We start from the raw sequence: 16,413 nt of genomic DNA, 5'->3' as shown, positions 1-16,413 counted from the left end.
GACGTATAAAGCACCGTCCTAACCAAGCCATATGAACGTGCTTGTGTGGCCTAGGGGTAACGTGTCTGGCGCAGCATCCAAGGGTCCTGGCAGGCTGATTCTGGTATCACCCTGCCATATGAAAGGAGCAGCCCGAGTTGGCAGTTCCTGCCAAATGTAACATCAAGAAATGCTATGTCCAATCACTTGTGCGGCCATGTCAGCTACCAGCTACTGCCTGCCAGCGCCATGCTTGTGATCTTTCTCTCGCAACACCGACGCCAGATTTTCTGGTGAATGGGTTCATTAAAGCTCTTGTGTTAATAATTGGTGATAAGAAAAGGAAAGGAAGTAATTATCTCATGCTCGGAGGGCACTTGAACTAAGGGAAGGAAACCGCTGGCTTTATGGCTGGCACAATCTTGCCAGGATGCCTTGTGACGCGCTATACAACACAGTATACAGTTGAATCCCGCTATAACGAAATTCACGGTGCACGAAAAAAAATTCGTTATCGCAAAAATTTGACGTGAAACGCAGAAAGAATTGCCCAAGCAGCAGCAAAGGCGTTTAATGCCAAAAATCTGTAAGCTTGGTTTGCTTACGCTTCACGGCGAGCAACGCCGTCACGCGATTTTCGCACTCGGTCAGCAAACCCATTGCAACATCGTCGTCTCGGACAGCAACGAAATTCCTGATGACATCAAAAGCGTCCATCACCTGTACGGCGGTTGCCGCAGCCGGCGCTTCCTGTACGTCGTCGTCTTCTTCATCGGAAGAGTCCTTATCATTCCGGGCAGCTTTTATGATCTGCTCATCACTCACATCTTCGTGAACAACAACACAAGCGTCAGCGCCGATGTATTCGTCGAGCTCGAGATTAGGCGGCACGGTTCCTATTTCTCCCAGCGTTTTCCAGGCGGCCGCGATCCCCGGAGCCGGTGACGCCTCTTCGTCGTCGCCTGTAACGCCTGGTGTTAGGCCAGCAGAGTGTACGGGTCGACCTTCGGCAAATCCGGCGTGCCTGAAACAGTTCGCAATTACTGAGCGCCCCAGTGTGCTCCAGGCAGCAGACATAATCTGCAGTGCCACGTACAAGTCCACCTTCGTGTCTCGGCCGGTTTCAGTGTTAAAAAGCAGCCGCTGAATTAACCTCCCGCGGTAAGCGCGCTTCAGGCTAAGAATCACGCCCTGATCGAGAGGCTGTAAGACAGACGTGCAATTGGGAGGGAAAAACCTCAGCTCCGTGTTAGTGAGCTTGACTTCGTCGGAGTGATGCGCTGAACAATTGTCCAAAAGCAAGCAAACTTTACGGCCCTGCCGCTTCATGTCGCGGTCGAATGCCATCATCCACTCGGTGAAAATAGCGCGGGTCATCCATGACTTGTTGTTCGCCTTGTACTGCACAGGTAGGCTACGAGTTCCCTTAAAACAGCGCGGCTTGGCACTTTTGCCTATGACTAACGGCGGACGCTTGTCCAAGCCATCCATGTTTGTGCAAAGCAGCACTGTGATGCGTTTTTTGCTGTGTTTGCCGCCGTGACAGCGCTGCCCCTTGAAGTCGAGCGTCCTAGCCGGCAACATCTCGTAGAATAGCCCGGTCTCGTCGGCGTTGTAAATGTCTGCAGGCGCGAAGTTGCTTAAAATTCCGGCCATGTTACTCGCCTTCCAAGCAGCTGCTCCGTCCACGTCTGCTGACATTGACTCGCCGCACAACACTTTTCCAACGATGTTATGGCGGGCCTTGAAACGGTTTAGCCAGCCAATGCTGGCTTTAAAATCATCAATGCCAAGTAGGCATGCATAGTTCAAGGCTTTCTGCTGGACGATGCTTCCGGACAGGGGGACGTTGCTGGCTCGTGCTTCCACAAACCACGCATGCACTGCTTTGTCCAACTCTTCATGGAGGGGCCGCGTCACCTTTTTGTGCTTCGAGGATGTGCCTGAAGCAAGTGCCGTTCTCACGCTGTCCTTATTGCCTAGAATCGTTGACAGCGAACTTGCAGGAATTCCGAAGTCTTCAGCAATTGCCGCTTTCTTCCTTCCGCTTTCTGCTTGGGCGATTATTTGAGCTTTTTGCTCAAGGGAAAGAGTTTTGCGTTTTTTCACTTGCGTTGCCATCGTGTCCTGCGGATGAAAACTCGTCGTTGTCGAAGAGAAAGGCAGCGAGTGAACAACGCGACCACGACACAAAGCCAAAATGGCGGAACTGCAATCACGTGATTTCATGCTTAATGTGGCTTTGGATTTGACTTGGACTTCTCGCCAATAAAACTAGTTTCGGTTTCGATTTTGAACGCGAAAATTTCGTTGAAGCGGAAACGCTCTGCAAAAATGGTTCGTTGTGCAGAGAAATTTAGGCCATTAATTCTTATAGGATACTCGCGGGGAATAAAAAATTATTCGTTGTCGCGGAAATTTCGTTGTGGCGGTATTCGTTGTGGCGGGATTCAACTCTCCCATGGTGACAACATTTTGTTCTGTCTGCCTTTCTCGAGCCATCCTGCATTTATTTTTGCAACTGCAGTCTGCAATAGCACCCTTTCTTAACACTGCCAAAAACTGTTTATTGTAGCAGACTTGCTTACCTCAGTTGGGAAAATATTGATTTTAGCTACGGAATTAACTCGGATGTAATATGACAGTGAATGTAACATGAATGGCAACTGCATATCGCCCAATGGGAAAAAATAAAACCATGAATGGAACGCGAGATAAGCGTTTGAAAAAGTACCTTTAATAGACATTTTGTCCCTTGCAGTCTCATCAAAAACTCTCATTCGTCGCCTGAGGCAGTTCTCTGAAACAGTCTTCCTTTTCACTCTCGTCCTGCCAGACGATGTCGTTAGAAGCCTTTGCAGTCAGGCTCACATTTAAAAATCACCTCCTGCTGCATCTGCCACCTACGTATAGTAGATTAGTTAATGTCTAGCCGTCGAGTTGCCATAGAAGTTCAGATTTCTTCTTAGCTTTCTTTAGAAGCGAGCGTCATACTATGTGCGGCACGTTGCCATCGGGCGAATGCGATAACAAGTAACCGCACTAATCCACTGCGAAAGATGCGACAAGCATGTTATAAAGGTTATTCTGAGCCTGCGAGCAAAAAACGCAACGTTTTGACTTTGGATGAATTGGAATTTGGCTGATTTGGCTTGCCTGGTACCCAGTGTTGCTAACTGGGATTTGACTTCCTGATACCCAATGTGGCCAACATAACATCATAAAACCGCAAAAACCAAAACCGAGTGGTGACGAATTGAATATGGCTGCACCTCGGTGCTGTTTTAGGCTCTCTGAATCACAGTATTTGATTATAACGCAAGGGTAGACCTTGAGAGCCAAAAATCGTTAAAAAACTTGCATTACATTTCAGTAAATACAGTAATTACTCATATAATGTGCACAATTCATAATTTTTGCAAGTTTATTGTAGAAGGTGCATCCTTTTTGTGAGTAATCACTTTATGAAAAAATGATGTCATGAAGGAAAGTCACCCCAGCTGGCGCTCACTTTTTCAGGTCTCTGAAATTGCCGTGAGCAGCGTAAATTAGTGCTGAAACTCGGAAATGGTCGCCTCATTTCTCTATTAACTCCTCGGCAACCCTTCGCCTGAGTTGCAGTCCTTTGACTACATTTCGCCGCCGGAGTGAAAGTTTGATACAACGAATTTTGGCTATATCTAAATGTTTTACGATTTTTTTGCCTGTTTGCTATTATGATGCTTCACTGTGTGGATATATATACATATATGGTACATACACATACAGGTCTCCAAGGTAATGTTTAATAAAGATGCAAAAGGGACACAATATGTAAATTCGCATATTGTGGGTGTATTGTTGGCAAAGAATTGATTCGTTTGAAGCTATGTGTTTGCTAATGAAGAATATTGTTTGTGAAAGAAGCTCTTCACGATCAGTAGCTGCTTGAAAAGAAAGAAAAGTTCTGCTATGCATGTAGCTGATGTACAGTCAGCTATTCAAGGCCCAAAGAAAAGGACTTCGAGGTGATGCTGCTTTTTTTTGTATGTGTGCTTGCGACGAGTAATGAATCTTCTTTTTGTTTGCCAACATTGTTGAGCATTTTCTGTGGTGTACAAGTGGCTTTCTTTTTCCCCTCTAGGACCTATGTGACGAGGCTACGGTCATACTGGCTAGACCAGTACATTCAGTACATGCGGTCTCCGGACTGCTGCTTTGAGACCAATGATAAGCTGCATGACTTCTGTTTCTCTCAGTATGGCGAGGGTGAGTGCTCATCTGGTGTTTATGTTCCCTATAGTATGTTGAACTAACACTACTTAGCGAGGCTGTATGAGATGCAGTTATGTGTGCTGGCTCGGAGGCTTGGTTTATTATTTGCATACCTGCATTTTTCCCGTCACCCGCAGCATAAAAATGCCAAGGACTTTATACATAAAGCTGCCGCATTGAAAGCAGTTCCCCTCTTTTTCCCCTTCCTTTCAACCAGCAGTACTCAGGTAGACGGAGAGCCATCGTAGGGTGGGTAGGACTGTCTATGCACTCAAACGATAGAATCACAAAGCTTTAGAAATTAGATATTTGTGTTGCCCTATTAGAAGTAAAACAAAGACAAGAAGAGCAGGCAACAGTGTACTTTTTTTTTTTTTTTTTTTTTTCACAAGTGCTTTCCTGCTACTGCTTTCCTAGCTGGCACATTTCTTTTCCTTAGTCCTGCGAAAAATTGAAGAGTAGTGCTGTTTGCCAATTGCTGCCGAGTTGAGCAGGGTTCAGCCTGATGTGGTTGAAGGAGTCGGCTGACAAGACAGAAAAGGCTTTCACCATTTTTTTTTTTCTTATTTTAAATGGGTCTTCTAACTTGCGATTGTGTTAGTTACTTTCAATGCGTTTCTTTTATGGTTTGTTTTTTTAATACTACAACAATTGCCGATTTTGTAGTCCTGTTTTATTCATCTCATGTTTGTGTTAGCAACACTGTTATGTAGGTATGTTTGGTAAAAACTTTAATTTGTCTTATTTTAATTTAATTACCTTGATGGTTGCTTAACCAATGGCACCACCCCAAGTATTTATATACAGTGTTTCTTTTTTTAGGTAATCCTTATGTACAAAGCGCTCGATAATTCCCTGTTCCTGCTGTGCGCTAGGAATTGCCGCACTTACTGCTTTGCTGTTACAAATTTTTGCCTCAGTCGGGGAGTGCATAGAAGCAATAGTTGCTGTGTTTGTTCTTCAATCTATATCCCCAGCCTCATTCCGGAGAGGACGGTCCGCTACACATACTTGAACAAATGCGGGAGCCGGCTCCGAGTAAAGGCATTCTCCGTCCATTTTCTTCTTTCAATTTTAGCAAATGGAAGATGCAAGCGTTGTTATGTGGAGAGAAGCCAGCCATTTACCAACGAGACTTTCAAGCACTACCTTTCTTGGTTCCTGACCGACGTGCCTGGTGCAAAGTGTTCCTCAGCGTGAGTTGGTCGTACAGTTCATTTTCTAGGACTGTTAACCACATAGTACCGCTGGCAAAACTGATCGTTTGAATTTTTGAATTGATGGGTTATTTTAGTATGGACGGACTAAGCCGTGGAGTTAATGAGCCTTCACTGTATAGGTATTTTTCATCCGTATAACTCTAGCTTGTAACTAACCTTGTTCTGCTTTTTTTTTTTTTTCTCCCCCTCTGTCATTGTATAGTGGTCGTGCAGAGCATGGAGGTGCCATCAGCCATGTTAATGGAACCATTAATGGTAAGCTTCTTTCTTTTCACTGGTGCTCCCTCTGCATTCTCCCAGGATGCAGTTCTTCCGGCAATTGTACCCTGGCCAGAAATGCCATCCTGTAATGCAAGGGAAGGGAAGGGCTTCTGTGGGGGCTTGCTATATGTAGAGCTGTGTTGAGACTGGTGGTGTGAGTCCAAGTGTGACTGAAACCCCCGTCCTGTCACTTGGCATAGAGTTAACTACTGAAACTGGATGTTGCTGAAACTGTTGCTTCACATTTTCAGCTGCCTATTTCTCAGCCTACCATCCTGTGCTGAAGACGTCGAAGGACTTCTACACCGCTCTGGAGTGGGCTCGACTCATCTCTCACAACCTGACCCAGATTGTCCAGGAAGTTCAGCCTGATTCTGAGGTGATCTCGTACAGGTGAGAAGGCGGAAATTTAAAATTTTGAACTGAGTGGTTGCTAGAAGCAGGAAGTGTCTGAGTCATTTTCCTGTAGTGCTCGTGCATAGGTTTATGCTGTTCCATTCATTCTTGTCCAGTCTGGCTTTTGATGCGCGTAATATTGGATGGCTACAGCAGCAGACCGTCAGTTACGAAATGGGTGGTTACACTGCCATTCTCTCCATCCCCCTTTATTTTTGTTTTTTTCCATCTTCATCGTGCAGCCTGGTGCACGTGTTCTACGAGCAGTACCTGACCATGTGGCCGGACACCTTCAAGAACCTGGCATTCTCCCTGGGCGCCATCTTTGTGGTGACCTTTGTGCTGCTTGGCCTGGACTTTGTGTCGGCCCTGGTGGTCACCTTCACCATTGTCATGATCATCGTCAATCTCATGGGCCTCATGTACTGGTGGGACATCTCGCTCAACGCTGTGTCACTCGTCAACCTCGTGGTGGTGAGTGTCGCCTACGCTCTTCTGCAGAGGCTGGCAAACCGTGCGCTCTTTGATTCAGCCTCCCTACCTTTTCCCTTACCTACTTATAGCTGCAGATTGAATTTTGGGTTTCTGTATTTTGATGAAGGATGCGCCTGCATTTTGTTCTTGCACCCCTGGTAAAGGCCAACACTGCAATGCAATTTCGTTTTGGCTAGAATGCCTCTCATTGTGCTGGGTGTGTCTTAAAACTAATCGTAGCCAAGTTCCATTTATTTATTTTATTTAATAGTACTGCTAGCCTTAATTGTAGGCCCTAGGTAGGAAAGAAACTAGCCCTGCTGTTACAAGTATTGAACACTTTCCTGTCCGCGCCTATTCCCATCGATAGCGGTATTCAAATTTCCCGCTTCACGACTCAAATTTTCCTGCTTTCAAAGCCCTCCTCAACAAGTGGCGTCATCCAGTGGTAAATAGAGGAACCCTTCTTTCAGTTTTGCTTTTGATTTTATTTTTTTCCGCCGTGCTGCGCCCGTCCAGATGGTCTCTGGAGTCGGGTCATTGACGCTACTTGTTTACATCATGGCGTCGACATCGTGCGCTCCTGCTGCGCAGAAACGAATGTTGACACATCGGAGAGCTCATTTTTGGATGCAAACAGCAGCAGTGATGACTCGGAAGACGAATTCAGCTCTTCATACTTTAGCACTGACAGCGAAACTGACCCGGCACGTCGACAGCCATGCCCCGATGTCTTCCACTATCGGTGGTTGAATATTCCCACTTTCGAAGGGCTTCTTGACAAGTGGCGTCATTCAGTGGGAAATAGAAGAACCCTTCTTTCAGTTTTGCTTTTGTTTTTATTTTTTCTGCCATGCCACGTCCGTCTGGATGGTCTCTGGAGTCAGGTGATCGGCGCTCCTTGTTACATCGTGACGTCGATGTCGCACGCTCCTGCTGCGCGGAAACGGCGAGGTTCCGCGGAAGTTGCCGCATTGAAAAGCTCGTTTTGAGTACAAACAGCAGCAGTGATGACTCGGAAGACGAATTCAGCTCTTCAGACTGTAGCACTGACAGCGAAATTACATCAAACCGACCCGGAACGTCAACAGCCATGTCTCGACAAGTTTTGCGTTCGCTCCCCAAAAATTTCCGCTCGGAAGAGATCACTGTTCTGAAGGTCACAACTGTTATCTGCAGGGTGACAACGCCTTTTCGGCAGTATTACTTGCTGCCGGCAGTGCAGGGAGTCATGTTTTCCGCTAGAAAACAGCCAGGGGTCAAGTCGACCTTGACTACTGTTTCCTTACCCAGCTTAGCGAATACTGCACACAGAAAGCTAGAATTTGCAGCAATGTTGCATTGGTGCCTGTAGTAAAAAATGTATATTTTGAAAGTTTTTTGTGTTATTTGTTCGAGACACTTTGATGCTTTTGTGTGTGTGGTTTTTTAATTACAATTTTTGTTGATAGTTCTTTTTTTCATCACTTAATCAATAAATATGCTGATTGTCACTAATACCATAGTGAAGAGAAATTCCTCCTCTACAATTTGATACTAGACACTCCTCTACCAAGCAAGTTTTGCTAAAGAAAAAAATAATATTAATGATGCCACCCAAAACCCACCTATTTTCCCGCGGACAGGAAAGTGTTAAAGACCTGCCTAAGAGAGCGGTGGGTCGTGGCATTGGAGAACTTAATGGATTTAGGGAATGGACACTTGGCTAGGGCAATTCTGAATGGATATTTGCAAAAGCATTCGGCCGTCTTCAAGCAGGGCCCACTAGGAGTTGATGGATTACAAATGGCAGGAAGCTAAAGGATGGAGGCTTGAGTGTGGCTTGGGGTCCTAGATTTGGTTTAAGTGTTTAATGTGCATCTACTCTCTGTGATTTTTACAAGCAGAAGCAAGCTACGAACATGCCAAAACTGCAGCATAGTACACAGTCTGGTATGCCTGTTCATCAAGTCATGTGCAACAGTCAGTTACTCTGCGTGCTTCTTACTTTTACTGTGCACACCGCGCCGATGGGAGTGTCGATAGTTTACGGAAGAGCCACTGTTCCAAATGCAGACACACTCGCTTTTTGCTCATCAGTCACGTCGGGTCGCATGACACGGCGGCACTTCCGGGGAGTATCGATGGTTGATGGAAGAACAGACATCAATCATTCGTTTTTTTAATGCCACCTGGAGTCTCATGTTTGAATTGACAGCCGGCCACATGCTTTGTTACGAGCTCTTCAGTCCGAAAAGCATTCTATGCTTGTTCACTTATGCCGAGGAAACAACTGCACAGTGGACCGCAAGTTCGAAGCTTCTAAACGGGTTATGCAGCAGTGACGATGGCAGCGAGTAAAAATTTTAAATTGTGTTGTCAAGCAAAAGAGGCTTCCGAGGGATACAGTCTGTACGCTATCCAGAGCAAGAGGCCAAGCTGTCAGCTTATAGTATTGCCGAAATATGTGATCTGACTGATGAATCCCAGAAAAATGCAGTTTGTTTTGTTTTTTGTTACTACTACTCTACTCTGTAATGCGCTTGGACCGCAGAGTAACTGAGGCAGCAAACACTGTTCTTGATTTTTCAGGGTGTGGGCATCTCCGTCGAGTTCTGTTCCCACCTGGTGCGGGTATTTGCGTTCAGCGGTGCTCCAACCAGAGTGAAGAGGTCCCAGGATGCTCTAACCAAGATGGGAAGCTCGGTGGGTGTACTGTTTTTATGCATTCATCAACCGTCATTCTACGCACACTTATAACTAGAGACAGTAGGTTAATTGGAGGGAAAAATAAAAGGCTAAGAATCGTTTCTTCCGCACGTGATATCGCCCCTGTGGTACACCTGGTGGCAGCTTGTAAATAGACAGTGATAACTACCTGTGACACTCGGTACGGCCACAGGTGCACCACCCCGTGCACTAGACCGTACCTGCATCTGCAAACTGCATTGCTAACTAATCTTATGCACTCAGATTTTTAGTTTCCTTGGACAAACATGATTGGGTTATAATCATTCTTTTTGTTTTTCACTTTCACAGTGCTTTAAACTCGCTTGATGTGTTATAGTCATGTTCACGTTATATACGCGTAAATATGGTAGTGTAAGTGATTGAAGAGGTGTGTGGGCGTACTACAGTGAGCTGATAATGGACTTTGTACCTTTAGTATGCATTCTGTCAGAGTTTTCTTGTAGCTCCTCACGCTGATGGGTCCTGTGCAACTGCCTTTCGCGCAGATTCTATCCGGCATCACGCTGACGGACTGCGGGATCCTGGTGCTAGCGTTTGCAAAGTCTCAGATCTTCCAGGTGTTCTACTTCCGCATGTACCTGGGCATCATCGCCTTCGGCACACTGCACAGCCTCATCTTTCTACCTGTCTTTCTCAGCATCCTTGGTTAGTGTGCTTGCCAACTCTAGCTATTTGAGCAATCATTGTTCAGGACATTTGGACACTGCATTTGGCTTGAACAGAATTCTTGCAATGTCTACGCTTTGTAACAAGCTTCCTTGGAGCTCTCTTTTCGAACCAAATTTTTTCCAGCAGAGTGGTTATCAGCGTTTGGCACTTAGCTTGCCGTTTAGAATGTATCCTGGTCATTAACAATAAAAATTTCAACGAAGTTGTTAAGTGGACCACTATAAATATTTACGGTGGGAGTAGGCTACTGTTTTCATAAGTGGGTAATGGTGGCACGAATCGGCAGAATGGAAACACTGTTACTGCTGATTGTAAATTTTTGGCAAAGTCACGGTTGGCCATGATATAGTGCAGTCTGTCATAACGCTAACTCTATAATAATAAAGCTTTCTTCTTCTTCTGGGGCATAATGTTTTGTCGTTCATCCTCTTGCAGCTTTGCCCCCTGTTACAGCACGTGGAAGACAGACTGGTAGATTTGAAAGGAAGTTGAATAATGGCATTGTTCTGCAGTGACCATTTTTAGCATTATGTAAATAAATGTTGACCTTCACTGTTCATATGTTGTGCTCTGTTGTTGCCTCAATTGAATTCTATCAGGATCACTGTGTGCACTTATCCACAACATTGTTGAAAACAAGATTGAACATGTTCGGGAAAACTTTGCTTGTTCACCGAAGGATCAAGGAAGGCTTTCTTTGCTTGTAGTTTCGCTTAAGGCTGAGAAAGTTATGGCTTAAAAGAGTCACGAGCTGCCTACTTATCTAATACATTGGCTAGATATGCGTTCAGGCAGACCGGTCTATGCACAGAAAAGCACTGCTTCAAGGCAGAGAGCTGTTCCACTGAAATTTAATGCTTTAATATGATGGCACAGCTCATCCTAGGCTAGACCTCGCTTGTGATGCAGAAGCTTGCATTATGGACATGAGGGATGTGTTAGGTATATTGAATTGCCAGTGTGTAATAAACTTCTAGAACTGCAAAAAGCTTGAAAAAAAAAATATCCTGCTAAAATCAGCCTTACAAATCACGAACTTTGCCACTCCTGATTTTTCATTTATATATTGATGATACTGATAATATATTGATAATAGCGTAGCGCAATTGGCTGCTGTGATCTTCTGAGCGCTGCCCATGTGGATGCGCTAGCATGATCTGATATGGCGGGCACGGCCTCCAGTGAGCCTGCGCTGATTGGTGCCGAGGCTGCAGGCATGCGCGTTGCAATGAAGCATGCAACTCACTCAAGGCGGTCACCCCATGAGCAGTGCTGCTCCGCAGAAAGCAGATCGTGCAAGCTGTAACCACTATAATCTTCCATTTAAACTATCGTGTCAAGTCATGCATTTCATAACATACTTCTGTGACACAGTTGCAGGGCATGCTCATGCCGCGAACAAATGAATGTTCCGCGCGAGACGATAACATTTAGTTTCCATGGTTAACAACTGTGGCGAAAACGGCGAGATGGAACTCGCGTAAAAAAGATACGGAATGCGAGCCTCCGTGAATGCAACGACTCTCCCTTCCCCCTTTCCGCTTTTCTCCACGGGCAGCGGCGGTGGCGTCAGAGTGAGCCGTGGCGGGCGGTGCTCACGTTCTATTTGCAGTCTCATTGTGCATTATTTGTAGGCTACCTCGATGACAACGAGCCTTCCTTTATTACCGCTGCCTCAATTGACGCTGATGTACAGAGAGCCAACCTAGTCCATCCGATGACTCCTACTTCGCCTAGCTTTCACGGCCGCACAAAGTCTGTTGTTTGCGACAACGATGCCCGCTTGCTTATATGTCGTGCCCAAAGAAACGAGCCTGCGGCCAATAAACAAACTCCACAGTATTGCTCAGGCTAAATTTTGTCTGAAAAATTAGACTTTTGGACATCATAGAATCCGTCATAAAAATGTACACGTTCTTATGGGGTGAGTGACAGCTCCTGAATGAAGTCTGAAATATTCCGTAAGTCTGAATTATTGGAGTCCAAAAATATCGGTTGGCTACTGCATGCTCATTGAATTACTACTCACAGTCTATTCAGTTTGATGCTTTAATGTCACCGACATCACTGCATTAATAAATGACTCCCATTTATTCAGTCACCACGTAATTAGAACAAATTTTTCCTGCTCCTTGAGATTGTATTACCGAGACTCCACTGTATACCTTTTTCTTTTTTTCTTTCCCCTTCCTTTTGGAGTGTGCAAGCCTGTGAAGGCATGCTGACGCATGTGTTGAATCCCACCTCTTCTGCCTGTTCGCAGGTCCACCAGTCAACAAGGACAAGTTGATAGAACACATTCAGCTTCACGAGATGACCACAGTGACCCCCACTATAACCAAGCCTAAGAATGAAAAGTATACTCCAACGGATGTGAGTGCGTGATTTTCTGCTTATGTATTTAAATGTGAGTACCTTATGTGCTCTCTCCTCTTCTGGCTTGCTGTTTGTCTGTCAGCCCTGTTTGCTTGCATTGTTTTTTACTGTCAGCTTATGTCAAGTCTATTGCCCTTCTTCCAACACTCTTGTTGTCGCAGTGAGCTATGCCTAGCTATTTAGTCAGACATGTTAGGATACAGAATGTATGCTGTTAGCATACATTCTCGTTCTATTGTTCAACATTCTCATTGTTGCAGCGAGTTGTTTTCACTTCTTTCTACTGTTCCTTTACTTGCGCCTGTTTTTTCTTTCTTTTTCTTGAAAAAAAGCAAGCTCAAGTCCCCCTCATCTTATATAGTGGTCTTTAGCAAAATTTGAGGCACAGTCTGGCAACAAGTGATGGGCCCGCTTGTGGACGGACTGCCAAAACCGTATCGACATCTTGCAGTTGCTGGTATTTTTTTTTTTCCGTCCCTAGCACATTTGTCTTCGTGTGTGCTCTTTCATTCGACCTATATTAGCATATACAGTCAAATCTCGATATAACGATTCACGCAGGACTGCAAGAAATCGTTCGTTATTTTGAAATATCGTAATGAACAATCTGCGGTTATAGGCCAGTGGTTAAACCTAGCTATGACAATGACGTACCTTGGCAGTAGGCACATGTATAGACAAGCAAAATCTCAAATGAAAATGTTGCACTAACCTAAAAGCTTATTTATTTGAAGCAATCAGTTATTTTCTTACCCCATGTGCAGTACACACGACCACACACTACATTACACCACTACGGCACATACACCTTCCAGTTTGCCAGCATCTCATCGGGTACGTGATTTCACCGAGCGATGAAAGTACTGACTTTGTCCACGCACGAAAAAAATTCAGAGTTCGATATGACCTCATCTTCAGTGTTCCTTGAAGTTCGAAAATCTTGTCTTGCTCTTGTCGCGGCGGTCGATCTGCAGAGGCCGATTCGCTTTTTCCCTTCGTAGATTTCTTGCAGCGAAAGCTGCGCTCTTATCTTCTTGGCACCTTCGCTGGCTGCAATCATCGTCAGATCTCGCACAAACTTCGGAATAAGATAATCCATGCTAGAATGACACACAACACAAAGAAAAATGTCAGCCGACTAGGCCTGCTGCCTACTGCATAATAAACCACAGCTTTGTGGTGGTGCTAGGAGCTGGAACTAGATATGCTGATGACAGCTAGTCCAAGGACCATACACATAGAAACTGCAGTTTCTGTTTCACGCGAGAGTTGCGAGCTGTGGCACTGTTAATTTTGGCTGAATTCGTAATACAGTCAAACCTCGAGGTAACAAACCTCAGTGTAACGAAATTCGTGATGTAGAGAATTTTTTTATTTCCCGATCTGTGTGCCCCATTGAAAATCATGTATCTTTTTTTCGCAATTTAGCGAAGTAATTTTATACTACACTCTAGATTTACCGAAGTCCTCGCGCATCGCATGCATGTACCAGTAGCCACCTTCACAACAGGATGAGAACTAAAACTTCAGCCCTTACACACCACATTTTACATCTGCCCTTTTACACTCCAATTTTGCCGGCAGTCTGGAATTTGCGAGCGAGACAAAATCCATCGTGTGCATACAAAACCCGCAGTGCGGAAGTTTTAGGATGCATTATGCCATCGGAGGAACGCACTAACGACATTTTTCTTTTCCTTTCTTTCTTTTTTTTTTTTCAACTTCTCAGTGGCACAAGTGGGAGGTGGGCTAGTATGCAAGTAAATATGGCACAAGTATGTGAAGCCTGAACAAAGGTTGCTGCACCCAAGGTAGCCGCATGGGCGATACAGACATATGACTAAATCTAGTTCACTATAATATGGCAATTTTTTGATCTGGTATAATATGACAGATCAGCTGATCTAAAGGCACGTGTTACCTCTTGTCTCCGTTTGCAAATGTTGGATGATGATGAAGATACCCATGGTGACATGTGGCGGCGGCTTTGAGTACTAGGCACTGTGCTCGTTCTTTGCGCACGCGGAGGAAAATTCTGAGTTCACATCCGTTTGTTATCACTGATTATGTGCTCCTGATATATAAAATAACTTCTGGTGCCCTTATTAGTGCTATTATTTCTAGAATTTCTTGCTTATTTTCTGAATTCGTAATTTACATGTTCTCAGCAGTGTTCCATAAGCCTGTTACATTATTTTGGCAGCAAAAAAACATAGCAACCTCGATGTGACGAAATTCATGATTTAATGAAATTTTCGGCTGCACATAGGACTTCGTTGTATCGAGGTTTGACTGTACTGATGTTCTTAGATTATAGAAGAAAAAACAAAATATGTACGTTATTCTGAAATATACACTGTATATAAATTCATAATTCTTAATATTTTAACATTGAAAAGAAAGCAAATCTGTTCAGAAATTTTTAAAAATTAGTAATTTGAAAAATTCGTTAATGTGGTGTTGGTGGTAACGAGAGTTGCAGCTTACAGTAGCTTTCCAGAAAAAGTGATGTTCACCGAAGCGAATGGCAACATGGCCGCTCTCTCAGCAACAGTTCGGCATTTCAGAAAAGAGTGTGCGGTGGCGTGGAAAAGATCAGCTATTCGCGTGCAATCTTTCAATAAATGCTGCCTAAGCAACATGCATGATGGAGCTAGATGACGCACACTGGGAGCTGGTCAGTGGCAGGGAGTCGTACAGCCCATGTTGTAAATGTAGGCGCTTCTGCAATGTTTTTGTTTCACTTAAGGGGGGACACTGGTCTTAAAACTATTTTCGTTATTTACCAATCAAAATTGATGCAACTTGGTGGGTTTGTGTAGTTTCTTGTGCAGATTCCAAAACTGCAATTATTTATTTTGTGATCCAATTATTTAATGAGATAATTACACCAATTAGTCTAATTCTTATAAGAACAATTACAAAATGATCACTGAAGGAAAACTTCAGGTGAACACATTGCTGGACACTAGAAAGAATGAGGAACACAATGTTGCAAGCAGTTTTTTGATTAAGCAATTACAGTAATCCCTCGTTATAACGAAATCGCTTTATTCGAAATATCGTTTTATTCGAAATATCTTCCGGTCCCGACCCAAGTGCATGCATTTTAAGCCGCATTACTCGAAGTGCACGAAGAGCTTGACCCGCTTACAGCGAAGTGGCGAGCGGAGGCGTCGCCGAGCGGCAGCGTCGCTTTTGCGCATACAGCGGTAACAGCCACTGGCGATGTGTCATGTGACGCCAACGCCTGTCGTTGCCGCTAGCGCATACCGCTCAGCACGGAGCGGGTATCTAAAAACCCAAAAACGGAGCGACAGCAACCAACAGCAATGCTTTCGCAGTCCTCAGCCGTCGCGCGGCCTGTCAACTCCGGTCGGAATCGTATCGTTGGTATCCCCCGTGATAGAATCTGCACAAAATTGATTTTTTTCTCATGATTTGCGATGCCAGAAAAGCGCGGTCTCTTGGATGCTGAAGTGGCCAAAAGACCGCGTTGGCATGGGGTGCGTTCGGTGAGCAAATTTTTACCGCTGGAAAGAGCTCTTCTGGCGCTAGCACAAAAGAAAAAAAAAAAAGTCCGTCGTTAGCTTTGTTGCTTTTTTGACGGTGGAAACTGACGGATAGCTTTGCGAAAACACACGAATTCGAGCGTCGCAGGCCGCGAGGCCAGCGAGGCAGCGGCATTTGCGGCGCTACCGCGCTACCCAGCGTCATGCGCACCTCCCCCCAGCTCCCGAAGTGGACTCGCCTAAATTGACGGACAGCTTTCCGAAAACATCGGCGGCGAGGCAGCGTCAGCGGAATAAGCGGCGCTACCGCGCTACCCATGCGCTACCCAGCGTCCCGCGCTAGGGTGCCTCGATGCGCGCCAAGCGCACGCGCATGGGGAGGCGGGAGACCGCGCGCATCAAGGCACCCTCTCCCGCGCACCTCCCCCCCACCTCCCGAAGTGGCTTCGCCTTCCCTCACCGAGATAGGCATCTGCGAAGTACGCATGCACGTCGACTGTGCGATCCGTTTGAACTGCCTGCTGCCAGTTTTGAGTGCTGTC

The 16,413-nt window shown here is 45.3% G+C and overlaps 1 protein-coding gene across 6 annotated transcripts in view; it reads left to right on the top strand.

Annotated features, from left to right (window-relative positions):
* LOC146190537 (NPC intracellular cholesterol transporter 1-like) overlaps positions 1 to 16,413 on the top strand; it is a 104,160-nt gene that overhangs the window by 80,111 nt on the left and 7,636 nt on the right. For 4 of the 6 annotated variants that reach the window (XM_084600939.1, XM_084600938.1, XM_084600937.1 and 1 more), the window contains 8 exons: positions 4,103 to 4,227; positions 5,312 to 5,429; positions 5,656 to 5,708; positions 5,966 to 6,107; positions 6,353 to 6,584; positions 9,156 to 9,269; positions 9,800 to 9,959; positions 12,247 to 12,360. In XM_084600939.1, the coding sequence (XP_084457065.1) occupies positions 4,103 to 4,227; positions 5,312 to 5,429; positions 5,656 to 5,708; positions 5,966 to 6,107; positions 6,353 to 6,584; positions 9,156 to 9,269; positions 9,800 to 9,959; positions 12,247 to 12,360 (1,058 nt within the window). Of the gene's footprint in view, positions 1 to 4,102; positions 4,228 to 5,311; positions 5,430 to 5,655; positions 5,709 to 5,965; positions 6,108 to 6,352; positions 6,585 to 9,155; positions 9,270 to 9,799; positions 9,960 to 12,246; positions 12,391 to 16,413 lie in introns of all 6 variants that reach the window. The other 2 variants (XM_084600936.1, XM_084600935.1) reach the window with 2 other exon arrangements.

This window comes from Amblyomma maculatum, chromosome 4 (genome assembly GCF_055883805.1).
Source record: "Amblyomma maculatum isolate TAMU_Amacu chromosome 4, ASM5588380v1, whole genome shotgun sequence".
In the NCBI taxonomy this organism is placed as follows: Eukaryota; Metazoa; Arthropoda; class Arachnida; order Ixodida; family Ixodidae; genus Amblyomma; species Amblyomma maculatum.
Note: the sequence above shows the minus strand (reverse complement) of the source record. Positions and strands in the feature narration are given on the sequence as shown.